Source organism: Haliotis rufescens, unplaced genomic scaffold, assembly GCF_023055435.1.
Source record: "Haliotis rufescens isolate VD_foot unplaced genomic scaffold, xgHalRufe1.0.p SCAF_1, whole genome shotgun sequence".
Classification (NCBI taxonomy): domain Eukaryota; kingdom Metazoa; phylum Mollusca; class Gastropoda; order Lepetellida; family Haliotidae; genus Haliotis; species Haliotis rufescens.
In genome coordinates this window covers 66,383,613-66,400,287 of record NW_025963779.1, presented here as the reverse complement: position 1 = coordinate 66,400,287, position 16,675 = coordinate 66,383,613, and the positions used below count along the sequence as shown (strand labels likewise).

Sequence of the window (16,675 nt, the reverse complement as noted above, 5' to 3'; positions counted from 1 at the left end):
TTTGTTACTGATTCCTATTTCCTGATAGAAACTTCCAATCTTACACCATTCCTGTTTCCTGGACTGTAGCAACCAGCTATTGATCGGTCAGACATGTATTTTCCTTTACATGTTTTCCTTCTATTGACAAGGAAGTGATGTTTTATCCAGGAAAAAACAGATATTATTTTATGCTTGACTGTGTACTGTTTCCTTGTAGGTGGCCTAAAGAAGCGGTTTGCGCCCCAGATCCATAACATGGAGGGTCGCAGCCCTAGCCTGCTGAGTCTCGACAAGCTAGAAGGTGACAGTGGCACGTCATCAATGCCGGAGTCCACTCCAGTGGTGGGTACACTCAACATGCTTGTGGTCTAACAGGGAATCACGCAAACTGAAGTTGGTTGTTAGAGCCAGAAAATAGGCGTGGAAATTTGGGTCTCTGGGTCACATCCTTCTCGGTTGTATTCCCTCAGTTGGGCAAAATCTGTCCGTCAAGTGTGGATAATATTTTCACTTATGATTATCTGTGGTGAACTATTTCTCAGGTGTGACTGGTGTGTTAATGTCCGCTTGCTGATGGTATCAATATGGTTATGCACACAATGTCACCTGTAGATTTGGTGAACCTGCTTCATGAATGTCTGATTAATTTAGCATACCCGGTAGCTGTGATGGAGCTTTGATATAACTGTATATATTTTCGTATATAAAAATATGGTTGATATTTCTTACAAACTTTTCACTTTAATATGGCCCTAACAGGAATCCTTTTGATTATTTTCTTTCTGACATAATGTATACTTCCAAACTGACCAAAAAAGGTCAGCTCCCAAACTGTAACTTGCAAATCAGAGCCTACTGTCTGTTTTACAATTTTATGACTTGGAGCCTAAGGGAGTAAGATGGTAATGAACAAATGTATATAATTGTTTACTTTATCCCGGTTTGTAAATAATCTGGTGTGATAATACTAACAAGTTATTTTTTGTTGCAAAAATAATGTCAGCTTGAGCAATAAGACATAACAGTTGCTTGTTGTGTTGATATTCTTCTTAGTGCAGAGAAGCCTTCTGTTGCCAGCATCAGGAAATATGTGTTTGGAAAAACAAAATTGAAACTTTTTGGGGAAAATAATTTATACGTTATTATGAACTTTAAAGCTGTTTACCATTTGTGGCCTGCTGGTTTTTTTGCAGACACAGGGGATCGGGTTCCTCATGCCTGTGAGAACGAGTTATGTTACTGACACACTTACGTAACGCTCAGACACATCAGTGTCACGTAAACACAGACCCCTACAGAACATTCACTTCAGCTGAAGTCTTTCCCTGTGTACAGAAGAGTTCAGGGTGTTTTTAAGATAAAGAAATCTTTATTTTTTATCTTTATCTTTATCTTTTATTATATAATGAACATCGTGAAAGATTTTTCATCCAGACTTGGTACATGTATTAACCAGGGGCTGAAGTGGTGCCTTTTGCTATTGTAGGGGCCGGGGGGATTTGTCATCTTCTGATGACACTTGTAGGTTTTGTACTTCTTGAGTTTTAACATAAAGATTATTCCATTTCATGGAGCAGATCAGCCTCTAGACATGCACAAGTCTCTAAGGCAATGATCATTAGTATCAATTCCTATATTATAGAAATAAAATGAACAAGTTGTCTCTGTGAAAGACCAGCTTATCTACATTTTTCCGGAGCATAATTTGAAAACTGTTTTTATCCAAGCTTGGTACATGTATTGACCAGTGGCTGAAGTGCTGCCTTTTGTTATAGTGGGGGCCAAAGGGGTTTGTCATCTTCTGATGACTATTGTTATACTTCGGGAAAAGTTGTTTCCAAGTTTGAGATAACAAGGTGCTACCATGATTGGGGGTGGGTAATTGTTTGGGGCAGTTGGGGGTTGAGAATCAGGGTGTCTTTCAGTTAGAACTTGTTTTGGTAAATAGCTTTTTAAAATAAATATTTGATATTGGAAATATATTTGTGTCTGTCTCCAGGACCCAACGGTCAGTGATGTCCATCGCCAAGACTCAATCAAGCCTGCATCCCCTCTCCAGCGCTCCATTCCTCATGTTTGGGAGGAGCAGGACTCGAGGGGGTCCGATCGATCCAGTGACAAGGGATCACTTGGAGAGCTGTCAGCATCCTCCATATCATCCTTGCCACCATCCCAGGGCAACCAGGAACAACTCCTCTCTATATCCCAGCTCGTCAAGTATCTCCACAACCTTATGGTGAGTCGGCTGTGTCATTCATATCTGTCTCTCCCATTTAAACATGTCTCTCCTATTCATATCTGTCTGTCCTATTCAAACCCGTGTCTCCCATTTAAACCTGTCTCTGTCTCTCGGATTAATATATGTCTCTCAAATGATTATATCTCTCCCATTCATATCTGTCTCTCATTCATACCTGTCTCTCCTATTCATATCTGTCTCTCCTGGGGGCACCGGTGGTCCCATTGTCTTAAGCGTTGCTATTCAATGTGCAGAGTTGTGTCCCTTAGGTGATCAGTAACTAATGGTTGCAGGTTTGAATCCCGGTTTGCCCTGACTATTACTATGTTTGTCAACACAATACACATGCTTGTGGGTTTCACCATAGTGGTAAACGTCTGAGACCTGCATCACTTCGGGCTTTCCTCCCACATCAAACTGACATAGCTTGTATAACTGAGCTCACTCACTCACTCTTGTATGGCAATTTTCAGTGATGCCCCTTTTGTTATTTCACTTGATTTCACCCTCTCACCCCTAATCCACAAAACTAACTCCCTGGCACCCCCATCGCCATACACATGTCACTGTCACTGTCTCGCCCCCTCTATCCCCCTCGTAAGACGACTTAAAAAGTTTCACCAAACCTTTGGGATTTCGGGGACAAAATAGGTGGCTTAAAATAACATTCATTTAGTCACACTTGTCTTTTGCTCATCAGGATGGTGGTGTAGCCTTGTGGTTATAGCGTTGGCTCATCATGCCAAAGACAGGGTTCGTTTCCTTACATGAGTACAATGTGTGAAGCCCATTTCTGTTGCCCCTGCCTTGATGTGGCTGGAATATTGCTAAAAGCGGCGTAAAACAATACTCACTCAGTCACTCACATTTGCTCATCAAATATCAACTCAATCTCTTGGCGAGACAATACAAGCTGAACTGACACGGCCCACATGGTGACATACACTGATAACCTTTGAACAACACTAAATAATATAATCTGTAGCAACATCACGAGGGGTATATGTCGTTGTATGAGTTAGGGATGAGGGATGCATAAGACCACATGTACCCCTATAGATACTGCCACTACAAATTTATCTTGCCTACATGTTTCATCTGCAATTGTAAATGAATCAAAACAAATTAAAATTTGATAGAAAACAGCTTTTTGATTGAGCTGAGGTTAACTTGTGCTATGTCATGTGACCTTCACAGACTCGTAAACAACATGCGTCTTTTTCCTTCGTGGCGGGGGTAAAGGGATTTGTTCTCCTGCTCAGAAATTTATTTCACTCCTAGGCAGGTAGTATAGTATTTTATCAAGGTCACATGAACCAATCAGATCTAAACATGGGACATGGAGGTGAGATACTCTGATATGACTTGTAACAATTTCCCCACATCACGACCAGGATTCTTCACTCCGAAATCCATAAACCAAGGATTACTACAGTCCTTAGAAGATATTCAAATGAAATGGGTTTTTTATTGTATTTTAGAAAGACGTCTGGAACTTTATTCTATGCCTTCTGAGTTCTACAATCAGTTATGTTTTAGTCTGTAAAATTAACACCACACTTTGCTGCACAGAATACACAAGCTTGTTTACTGAGGAAACAAAATAACACACAATATCCACCATGAAATCGATGAATATGGTTCTCAATGAGAGACTGCCTCTGGTCATGTCATGTTGGCACAAGTAGGCACAGATCCAGTGACAAACCGATTCCTACTTTTTGAAGAACCATAATGCAGACAAGAAGTAACAGCTGGTGGATAAGTTTCCCTCAGACGACATTACACAGAGAAAAAAATGCAGATATGGTTTACAAGAAATTGATGATGAAAGGACTTTAAAACTTCGAGGAATTCTGCTTTGTATATTTTTCTTATATGCTAAGCATGTAAAATTCTCTCATTTCTTGTCTTGTTAATATTTTTGCTACTTTATGATTTCAAATGCGTGTTGAAATTTATTCTGCTAGAGACTTAATTGTTTATTCAAATGTTCTTTGGCGGTGTGCATTTATGGCATATGCTTCTGAAATGTCTGAAAACTCTATCTGAGCTCCTTTGATGATATTTGTGAGAATTTTCAAACTCGTTTGAGTTAAATATTTCAAAGCTTTGTGAAAACAGACTTGATCATAATATCAACATGATCATAATTGAAGAAAATATTTAATGGGGTTAGCATTTGTATTGAACATGATATGCAAATGTTTGGAAGGAATTTGTGAATACTGAAGTAAGTGAAGCTGCTTTTCAAAAGTAATTGACATGTAAATAATTTCTAGATTAGATATACCTTGGGTACCAGTCTATGGCTCATTGAGGACTGTTTATTGTTCACCACTGGGGTGTCACTCTTAGAGGTGTTGTAAAGGGGTGTCTCTCTTAGAGGTATAAAGGAGTGTCCTTTAGTGGTGTGACACATAGGGGTGTCCTTTAGGGGTGTGACACATAGGGGTGTCTTATAGGGGTGTGACACATAGGGGTGTCTTATAGGGGTGTGACACATAGGAGCGTCTTGTAGGGGTGTGACATATATGGGTGTCCTTTAGGGGTGTGGCACATAGGGGTGTCCTTTAGGGGTGTGACACATAGGGGTGTCCTTTAGGGGTGTGGCACATAGGGGTGTCCTTTAGGGGTGTGGCACATAGGAGCGTCTTATAGGGGTGTGACACATAGGAGTGTCTTATAGGGGTGTGACACATAGGGGTGTCTTATAGGGGTGTGACACATAGAAGTGTCTTATAGGGGTGTGACACATAGGAGTGTCTTGTAGGGGTGTGACACATAGGAGTGTCTTATAGGGTTGTGACAAATAGGGGTGTGACAAATAGGGGTGTCTTATAGGGGTGTGACACATAGGAGTGTCTTATAGGGGTGTCCTTTAGGGGTGTCCTTCAGGGGTGTGACATATATGGGTGTCTTATAGGGGTGTGACACATAGGGGTGTCTTATAGGGGTGTGACACATAGGAGTGTCTTATAGGGGTGTCCTTTAGGGGTGTGACACATAGGGGTGTCTTATAGGGGTGTGACACATAGGGGTGTCTTATGGGGGTGTGACACATAGGGGTGTCTTATAGGGGTGTGACACATAGGAGCGTCTTGTAGGGGTGTGACACATAGGGGTGTGACATATATGGGTGTCCTTTAGGGGTGTGGCACATAGGGGTGTCTTGTAGGGGTGTGACACATAGGGGTGTCTTATAGGGGTGTGACACATAGGAGTGTCTTATAGGGGTGTGACACATAGGAGTGTGACAAATAGGGGTGTCTTATAGGGGTGTGACACATAGGAGTGTCTTATAGGGGTGCCCTTTAGGGGTGTCCTTCAGGGGTGTGACATATATGGGTGTCCTTTAGGGGTGTGACACATAGGGTGTCCTTTAGGGTGTGACACATAGGGGTGTCTTATAGGGGTGTGACACATAGGGGTGTCTTATAGGGGTGTGACACATAGTAGTGTCTTATAGGGGTGTGACACATAGGGGTGTCTTATAGGGGTGTGACACATAGGGGTGTCTTATAGGGGTGTGACACATTGTAGTGTCTTATAGGGGTGTGACACATAGGGGTGTCTTATAGGGTTGTGACAGATACGGGTCTTTTATAGGGGTGACATTTGTGTCTTTTTTTCTGGACCTGTTCAAGTTTGAAACAATTACTCCTTACAGCCTCACCTCAGGGGCTAAACTGAAAGTTGCCTCCATGAGTTGAAAGAGAATCCGCTCTCAGGAGGACATTCATGTATTTCTTGTCTCTGGGAGGAAGGAGTTAAGTCAGTTATGAGGGAAGTAGTTTTGAGGAAATTGTGAGTGGTTCAGAGATCACAGGATAACTGTAATGACATAAATAAAATAAAGTGATCACTGTATCACACAGTATAAGAAGAAAAAATTATTGATTGATGAGATAATGAGCCATGTGTATTTTACTATTGTCTTTTTACATTTCATTGTCTGGAATACTGTGTAGATTGATGTCTGGGGAAACTGACAATATGATGACACCAATACTCTATATTGACTGTGGACAAACGTGGCTTTGTGTCAGAAGATATCAAAATACAGTAACAAAAAACCTGCCATTGATTTTCTTAGGATGAAGTGAATTTCTGGTCAATATTTTATTATGTCAGTTCAGTTTGTTTAAGACTAACTGTTTATCCATAGAATTCCGACATCAAACATAACCCGCTTAATATGATGAATTGCTTAAAAATCCATTTCCTTAAAAACAGCAAAATCTTCCGTCTTCAGAAATCAGAATCTTATAATTATCAGCTTGTGATGCTTTTTGTCAGCAGGTCGATTTTACATTGACATTTCTTCAACTTGCAAGGTACTTCAGTTAGAAAAGTTCGACATTCAGTCCAATAAAAAGTTGAAGTGCCCAAGGCATTTAATACCTTCATCAATTTGCAGTACTTCAGATCAATCCAAATGTATTTCTCATCTTTGTCTTGTTGAGAGTTGAATTTCCCCACCCTCCTCTCAATTACATGACAGAGACTTTCATTCCTGGAGCAGCAATGGTTGATGCTTTGTACCAGTTCTATTGCATATTGAAATGGAAGGACCATGCCACGCCACAGTCCTCGTGACTCCTAATATCAATGTTCACAAAGCCCGTCTTTTTTGGCTTTAGAAAACCTTTATTAAGCAATTGAAACTTTGGTTCTTATGCTGGAGGCGTTTATTGAGAATTTAATAGTGGGCTTATTTGGATATCTCTCCATGCCAGTTAATCATGCAGAGGCAGTGTATGGCTGTGTACTTAGACTACAGACAGGGGTAGCTGGCTAAGGGGCTTGTTTGGTTTACACTTGCGGACCTCCCCGGGTTTATTCTGTCAATACTGAGCCTCATGATGGTGCTCAATGACGACTGGGATTCAGTGCCATTGAATTGCTTTTTTATTGATATTCAAAATCGGGTTTGATCATTTTTTTTACTATTTCCTCGCCCTTTGATAGCGAAGTGCTTGAGGTGGTGTTTCTACTGGTTCCTGTATTGATGACAGAGAGGATTCACAATAATTGATACTTTAGATTCCCACTTTTTGAAGTAACTGTGATTCTAGATGTTATGGTATCCAGCATTGATGCAAGATGGGATTCAAAATTATTGATAATTTACATTTCCACTTTTTGAAGAAACTTTAATTCTTGATGGCTTTGCATCCGTTTCATTAAGTGTAGTTCATAAACTTCAAAATGTTTGCGAATAGAAATGTCAGACTTACCAACAAAGCCAGAAATGCAATAGTTTTTATCCAGGTATTCGAAGAAACATAAGATCGCCTCATTGCATCGGTCTCTTTTACGAAAAAAAGGAAAAGGATAATGTCATAGTTATGGCTGAGGTGTATTTGGATTATTAGAACCTAGGGACCTACTAAATATGTAATGTTTTGACATTAGGGTTACGTTCTGTTTAAGTACTCCTTGGGTTTATTTTTTTATATATTCCCGACACATGGAAATGTTCAAAATTATTTTTTCTAACGTGGCTTAAGTTATTGACCTGAGGCAACCTTGCCCCTCTCTGTGAGACTGGCAGATGACAGTGGAATTGCTAGTTGAGTTGGTGGAAGTGTCAGGGACGTGTGTTTATGTTTGGGAACTGTGTGCCAGCGACAAACAGCCCCTGTGACAGTAATGGAGGCTAACATTTGAGAGAGGGGTTATGTTACCTTGTAGCGCTCTAAACACTGACAAACACACTTGTCTGGATTACACAAATGTTCTTTTCAAATGTTAAATTTACAAAAAGTGTTTCAGCATGGAAATTGATACCCTGTGAAAAAAACTTCCTGTCAAGAATGATAAGTTTAATAAATTTATGAAAATGTTTCTTCAAATATATTTTTTTCAAAGGTGTTATATAAATGTATCCCAATTTAAAGTTTGAAAAAGCTTTAGAAATTAAGATGGCTAGATTCTAAACGTGACACAGAAGCTTTGTGCTAAACACAGTGTTATTAAAAGTGGGATTATAATTGGCTTGGGAGTGTAGGGGGCATATAACTGATGTCTGCATGCGTTTTTTGTTATGAAGTTGAACGAGATTGATAAAAAGAATTCAACAAGAAACATGTAGGTTTATCTATTAATGCAGATCTTTGACAGAGAGATGTAAAGAATAAATAATCATGTTTTGTTGTTATCCCCAAATCCAATCTTAACCCATTTCATAAATGAACGAAGAGTAATTATCGTTAATGTACCAATCCAGCTAAATTATTGGACAAATATTTGTTCTGTAACTTTCTGTTTTGTTTCATCTCATATGTTCTTGATGTGATTTATCAGATTCACCATACAAAGATAAAACATCTTGCTCATTTCATCAGAATAGATAACAGAAAGAACCCATCTTTACATAGCATAAAGATTGTGAAGAGCAATGACAGCCTGTAACCAGTTTAAAGAGAAGGGTATGAGCAGTATCATAATAATTGGATTTGTGTTATCAACAACATGTCACAGGGAAACACATCTTTGTCCTGAGGATTATTCAGACTTCCAGGTATTTGGGGACAGTGGGGAAGCCAGATGGTTAAGGTGTTGGCTTGTCTTGGGTTTATATTTTCTCACATGGTTACAGTGTATGAAGTCCTTTTCTGGTTTCCTATTGCCATGATCTGGAATGGGACATCGTTAACTGCTGCATATAACACCTTGCTCTGCCACCCACCCACCCACCCACCCACCCACCCACCCACCCACCCACCCACCCACCCACTCACTCACTCACTCACTCACTCACTCACTCACTCACTCACTCACTCACTCACTCACTCACTCACTCACTCACTCACTCACTCACTCACTCACTCACTCACTCACTCACTCACTCACTCACTCAGCACATACTAAGCCTGACACTAACTGTCTGGACTTGCCTTCCAGAATCTGACAGCCCAGCAGGGCACTGCAGTAGAGAGTCTTCGGGCCCAGCTAGCTGAGGCCAATGAGAAGATCAACAAGCTGTCTGCGGACATGTCAGACAGGAAGACAGGATACCGCCACAACCAGCTGGAGGAGCTTCGCAACCTGCAAGAGAACATCAGCCGCGAGAAGGCCGAGTGGGAGAAGGAGAAGAGCCGTGAGGAGAGGTTCCTGGATCAGAGGAGAGAACAACTGGAGGATGAGAGGAGGAGGTTGGAGAAGAGAGAGGTGGGCTCTAATAGAGATAGCTTGATCTAGGCTCCACGATAGAGATTATTACCGGTTACTTGGGGGCTGACCTTTTTTACATTCTTTGAGGGAGGGGGTCTGGGATGTTTCCAGAAAAGTTGAAAAATAATTTGTTCTCAGGTTTTGCGAAAAGAATGAATTGTTCACCAGACCTACTGGATGTTCTGAGAAATATGTGACGTGGGTCCCGAGAACTGTTTAGCTGCTTCTTTGAGATAAATATATTGAGGATCCCACCCTCGTGTCATTGATATCCAATATGTCAACAATAGTTTGAAACTTTTGTTTAAGAGTGTTGATATGTTTGATGTCAAAAGACACGAGGATAAGATTCTATTTATCATCCAAAATCATTGTTTCAACTTTGTCATTTTGTAAAGAGTAATAAGCAGTGACTTGAGGGTAAAAAGTAAAGTTATCCAGCTGACAGATTAATGATGTCATTTGACTGTGATGTCATGGCAACTGATGGCAACACAATGGTCTGCGAAGTATTGTGTTGGAATTTCATTGCAGCCATATTTCCTAGGAGAGATCACTTATCTTACCCAACCAATCCTGTGGATGCCACTTTTGGATGATAAATGTACGTCTTGAAGCACTGACAAAACACACCAAAAAAAATTCACCAACAAAATTCACAGCTGATTACCAATTCCCAAATTAAGATTGAGAGAAATCCCAAATCAAGATTTTTAGATGTTATATTTTGGCAAAGTTCACTGATACTTCATTGTAACATTAATAAAGAGGGACAACAGGACCAACAATTTCATCTGAAAAAGCAAGTTAATTATTCTAATTCCTTTGTATGCAGGCTGACATTCGTGCTAAGAAGGATGAACTCCAACGTCAACGTGAGACTTTGCAGCGGCAAATTGACCTGATGAAAGAACAGAACATCAATGTCCCATCCCCGTTCTTCTCCACTCCGACTGAGGGGGTTTCCAGCCCATCAAGTGAGCGTGAAACTAGCCCCCAACAGGTTTCAGCAGCTGATAAACAACGAGAACTTGCCCACCGCAGGTCGGCATCGGCTGAGTTCTTCAACCCTCCACAAGATTTTGATCTAGTTCCTCATCAACGGGAGTCCAGCCAACCAGTTGACCTCTCAAGCAGCATCTCCAGCAATAACCGACAGCCACGGCTGTCTGTCGGCAACCTGCACAACGTCAACGCACCTGCAGCATCCAAACAAAACCTACCAATGCATCTTCTAAGTGCTAAGAATGAACAAAAGACGCAAGGAGTGAAAGTCCAGCAGTTGCCCTTGAAGCTCTCGGCGAGTGGAAGTCAGATCGGATCATCAATACCTCCTCCCAGCAATCAGCAACAACATCAGCAACATCACCAGCAACATCACCAGCAACAACATCAACAACAACAACATCAACAACAACATCAGCAGCAGCAACAGCAGCCTCACAGAGTATCCAGCACAGGTTCACTCAGCTCTGTTGCATCTAATGCTGCACAAAGTCCCAACAATATGTCTGGAACCCCGGCCCAGTCGCGATCAGGATCAAGTCTCCGGCGCTCGTCGCCGACCCGCACTGCCCCAGGACTCTCCAACCTGATGAAACTGGCAGAGCCCAATTCAGGAGGCAAACGTCGAAGCCCTTCTCAGGCAGCTCCCGGTCAACAACAGTCACCCCCAAACTCACAGAGGAACCCCTCCGGACCACAGAAACCAAGCAAGCCTGGTGATGTCTACTACTTCTAATTCTCAGGTAAGGATTCCTTAAAAACAAAAAGTTAGGACTTGGAATGAACTCCCCAGTTATTCAGCCATCAACATGAACAGAATTTACTTTAGTTCCTCCTATTTTCACCATGCATCCTGGTTTGGGGAGGTTAAAACATTAGCTTTTCTAACAAACAGATGGTTTAAGTCCTTACATAGAAATCATATTATGTCGGGCGGTGGGGTAAGCAGAATAGCAGTGAAACATTATGTGAATGGATCACTGAAAATCACTGATGACACCAGATGTTTGCAAGAAGGGTAAGCACGTCTTGTCCTACTGGTAGCAATGTTACTGGTAGCAATGCTTGTCTGTGATATGGCTGAAAGATTGCTAAATGCAGCATAAACTGTACTCACTCTTTGGTCGGACCCGTGAAGATCCGGGGTAGAATAGGTCTTCAGCAACCCATGCTTGCCGTTAAATGCGACTATGCTGGTTGTAAGAGGCGACCAACGGGATCGGGTAGTCAGGCTCACTGACTTGGTTGATACATGTCATCGTATCCTAATTGCGTGGATCGATGCTCATGATGTCAATCACTGGATTGTCTGGTCCAGACTCGATTATTTACAGACTGCCGTCATATAGCTGGAATATTGCTGAGTGTGGCGTTAAACAACAAACAAACAAACAAACACTCTGGGGTCGTGGGGTAGCCTAGTGGTTAAAGCATTGGCTCATTACGTCGAAGGCCAGGGTTCGATTCCCCCCATGTGTGAAGCCCATTTTCCGGTGTCCACTGCTATGACATTGCTGGAATATTGCTAAAAGTGGTGTAAAACCATACTCACTCACTGTACTCACTCTGATTGTGTCCACTGTGATATCATAAGAAACATAAAGCAGTTCTTATTTGGTTAACAGCTTTTGCCATTTGTTTCAGGACTCTTTTGCCCTGTGATGTGAAGTAACGCCTCTGTGATGGTATAGACAGAGGCAGGCAAGACCAGCAGATCCAGGCTAAAGAGGAGGCTGTGAGCTAGCATCACTTACTGCAACACGCACAAATTGCTGTGTACGTTCGTGTAGGGAGGGTCTGTCACGACCAATGTTTGTTGTGTAGTTTTCGTTTACCGTATATTTATATTACCATGGATATCTATAAAGGAAGAGGAAGAGCCTCCTGAGATGGGATCTGTGGATCTGTGGGCGTAACAGCACGCGGACATGTCAAACCTTGCTGGACTGAAGATGGGTGGAGGGTTGCACCGATCAGGCTGCAGAGAGCTGTCCCGGTATTGATGTCACTCCACCTGTACGGTTCAAGGGTGTCGAGGTCGGCAAATGTGGAAGCTGTGAAATGGTGTTGATGTGACAGTGGATGTAGCTGTAAAACTGGCAGCAATGATTCTGTGCATGAAGGATGAACCTTGATTTGACTTAAGGAGATACCACGTGATGGTATCTCACCTACTTGACTTACCTCCCTTTGATAGGGACTTGATGATGTCCGACACCTTGTGTCACACGTGGTGACCTGGGTCGGTATCTTACTTGGTGCCTATATAGGCGTCAACCATGACATTGTGGGCACTTGTTGCCTTGGACTACGCTACCGGATTTGACCAGGATCTCAGTCTGAATCCAAGAGGAGGATCAGACTCAGGATTCTGAGCTGCCCATCCGTGCCCGCTGCTAAATGTTCAGGTGAATGGAGGATGGGTGGGCAGAGCACGGACGTGTAACAGCTGGCGTCAGCCATGTCAGTTACTGTACAGTCACCGAAAATGTGCTAGGGAATTTTATACACCATATTTTATTATTGTGTAATCAAAACAAACCTATTTTAGTTTAAAACATATGCTTATGTCTCGTAGAATTTCTATTATTATTCACAATGATATTGCCTTTAAATATTACGAGGCATATGTACAGGATTAATTGTAGCTTAATGAACAAACAAGCCCGATAAATGGATGGATGACTGAAAGAAGAGATCTTGGAAGATACGGAGTCACATTTATAATTATGTTACTAATATCAGCAGAGGATGAGAGTCATTGTACAAAACCAATGCATTTGTTTGATGAACAAGTTTGCTATAACAAGCAGTGCAATATACTCATGGCTTACCTGTGGTTTACCTATGGTTTTCAGTGGTTTACCTGTGGTTTACCTGATTTACCATCTCTAGTCACGCTGACAGAGAGATAATCTTGTTAGGTTACATTTTTCGATGAAGGAATCATGATTGTGTTTCTGGATGTGCCTTGAAATGATAAGGACATTTTCAAATTTTTATGAATGTGACTGCCATGGGAGTTTGTTGCAAGGGCATTTCTGTGTGGGCATCTGAAGGAGGACAACTAATGATATTACTTGTTATGTGCAAACTCTACAGATATGTATTCTCAGTTGTTTGGATTTTTATTAATGCATGTTAAAAGTATTTAACCTAGGATTTTTAGATTTTCTTTGAGACTGAGGTGACGTGAACACTACACTATAGGATTTAAAAGGAATATTGACACATATCACAGTGGATATGCAAATATGTATGGAATGTCTAATTCCCGTCATAATGAGGCAAGAATTATTTTTTCATGATTGGAATATAAATACCTTTAGCACTTGATCAAATAGCAGAGAACATATCATTCTATTGCTCTGACAGTTTTCTAGTGTTAGTAACGAACATGTGTGTTTTGTTTTATTGGACTACTTACAATTTGAACCTAAACAAGTGTGTTTAGTGTATTCACCTTGTAAACACGCACTTCTCGGCTTGGACACAACCCACTACTATGAGACACATATGCATTTTGATGATGGACACATTATCAAATCTCATTGAAGGTATTCAAATCATTTTCCCAATCTTGACTTTTCGCAAATGGCTCTTTGAGAGAGACTTTTATAGCAACTATCAAGTGAATTCCTTCATTTTAACATTCCTTGTTTTTTCTCTCGATGAAAATGAATCTTTATTTTTTGACGAATGCAAATTATTAGGTTTTTGGCCTCAAGCGCAAGCAAGCCGTGTTTTTGTGTTGATCGAATTGTGATCGGCGACTTTTCTCATGTAGTTGTCTTCCCATATTCACTATGCCCTCCACTACAGCCACATGGTAGCCAAAACTGTGATGCATTGTGTGCTGCTACCTTGTATATCCTGTCTCCAACCCACAGCTTCTGCTTCAGTATAGCCCAGTCCTCGCTAGTTGCTTCCTGCTATGTATTCTTCACTTGATGATACAAAGCATGGAATAACTGCTTCAGTCTGCTTGTACAGCATGTAAAGCCTGGTCCAAGGTACTTCCTGTTCTGTATTCCCCACATGGTGATACAAAACATGAAATAACTAGACTTCTTGCATCAATTTAAATTGAAATTTAATGACAAACACTTGTCAAATGTGAAAGCTTAGATCAAATTTTGGACTTAAATCTAAAATGTATGACTTACATATCAACAGACATACCTTTTAGATTAAAGTCTTTATAGTACAAATGATCAACCAGTCTGCCAATTTTGAGGATGTAACTACTGGCACTATTGTGTAGAACTGGTCTATGATGCATCAGAGTGGTGCCATATTTTGAAACCATGAACTGCGCCTATGTACCAGCACTGTATTATACACAGTAAATGCACATATGTTTTAGTCTAATGCTGTTTAGCCTTGTACAACAGCTACCTTTGTTATGTGTAAAGGTGTTGCACAAGGAAGCATTTTACCTCCTTGTCTTTTAATGGTGCCTTCTATTGTTAGACCCAGTTTCTGTTATTCAATACCCTTCCACTCGTTATCATGTTACTATTGAACAGATACTTTTAAAATGTTACTGACATTTTATTAAGCCTGTAGCATCCATGTTAGTTGTTTCATCAATAGATGCATTTACCTTGCATTATGTGCACTATGGGCGCTGGTTTTTAAGTTATTGTTTTGAAGCATGCTTATGTTGCTTTCTCAAATTGTATAGCTGATTAAGCATTTTGTGATAACACCAGTGTAGCTACACCCAACACTTTGTCTTTTTAAAATATATTTTTTAAGAAAAAAATACATTTGTGGGTCAGATTTCTAAGAGCAATTGTTGTATAATTGCATATTACATTGTAATTTTTGTAATTTAATTGACAAAAAATACAAAAAAAATATTGTAACTTATCATGTAGTTAATTGGGATGGAAACTTATATGAAATGATTGTTTTCGACATTGTTACAAAATGGAAAAATTCCATGCAAAAATAATTACTATCATCCATTTGTAATAAAATGATCAAATGGCAGATGTGTGTTTGTTGGTTGTTGTATTAAGAGAAAAGTGCCAGTGTCAAGTGCCTCAACACAGATCTGGGAATTGTTGTTTCACAATATCAACTGAACTCAATTCACATTGCACACAATGTAATAATGTCATAATATCATGACAATTGTGAATATGATACTGAACCCTGCATCGGGATATATGCATATGCAACAAGATTTCAATATAAAAGACTGATGCACACTGTATGACTAGACTGAAATTTGACACATTGCATGAAAAGGCCCATGTTTGACTAAACTGATAAATGACACATTACCTGCAATTCCCTAATTTAAAACAACATCTCAGGTGCTGATGAGACTACCAATGCATATGGCTTATTTATATAACAGTGACATTCCCATTATTATAAAGAATATGCCCTGCTCTTGTGATCCAAAGGGCACACTGAAGTCCAGGTTGGATAAACAAATTTCTACAATATCAGGGATGAGACTAGACTGGTGGACTTGGTTGACCATAAAAGGTTCTACAACGTCAGAGATGAGATGAGACTGGTCAAACTGAAGACATGGTTGGACATACAAGATTCTAGTGTTATAGAGTCACTTGGCAGGGACACTGAAGATTCTGCCATACAAAGTTCTACAATTGCAGTGTCATAGAGTCACCTGACTTGTCACTCTCAGTGAAAAAAAATAGTTGCTTGCCAGCTTTCACAAAATTTGGTTGGGTTAGAGCTTCTGAAATGTCCCTAGCCCAGGCTACTGAATTTTAAACAGTAATTTCTTTTCTACACACCTCTTATTTGACCAAAATAAAAAAGTTCTCCCTTGTTCTTGATCAGTACACACAAAAAAAAATCAAATTAATATCTCTAATGACTTGAGGATGTGAGATCAGTGTTGCCCCCTTCACAACCTTTGACTCATGATTTGCAATTTAGGTTTACTATATTGATACATTAGCAGAATCAAATTTCTGGACAAATATGATGTGGCATATTTCAAACTAGTGAAATTAGAAACTGGCTAGTATCTTTTAAGGCTAGCTGGCCCATTCACTCTTATCTGACTATTTCACACACAGGTCACACTAAAGTCTTGGTTGGCTTTACAAGATTCTACAATGACAAAAGGTCACAAGATTGGTCACACTGAAGACTTGGTTGGCTCTACAAGATTCTACAATGCCAAAAAGTCACAAGATTGGTCACACTGAAGACTTGGTTGGCTTTACAAGATTCTACAATACCAAAAAGTTACAAGTTTGGTCACATTGAAGACTTGGT

At 40.4% G+C, this 16,675-nt stretch overlaps 1 protein-coding gene across 9 annotated transcripts in view; it reads left to right on the top strand.

The window, feature by feature from the left end:
* Nucleotides 1–15,403, top strand: part of LOC124134123 (A-kinase anchor protein 13-like) — a 265,224-nt gene extending 249,821 nt beyond the window's left edge. For all 9 annotated transcript variants that reach the window (XM_046498796.2, XM_046498804.2, XM_046498801.2 and 6 more), the window contains 5 exons: nucleotides 200–324; nucleotides 1,982–2,218; nucleotides 9,131–9,397; nucleotides 10,236–11,148; nucleotides 12,050–15,403. In XM_046498796.2, the coding sequence (XP_046354752.2) occupies nucleotides 200–324; nucleotides 1,982–2,218; nucleotides 9,131–9,397; nucleotides 10,236–11,141 (1,535 nt within the window). In that variant the 3' untranslated portion in view covers nucleotides 11,142–11,148; nucleotides 12,050–15,403. The remainder of the gene's footprint in view (nucleotides 1–199; nucleotides 325–1,981; nucleotides 2,219–9,130; nucleotides 9,398–10,235; nucleotides 11,149–12,049) is intronic.
* Nucleotides 15,404–16,675: the final 1,272 nt, after the last annotated feature.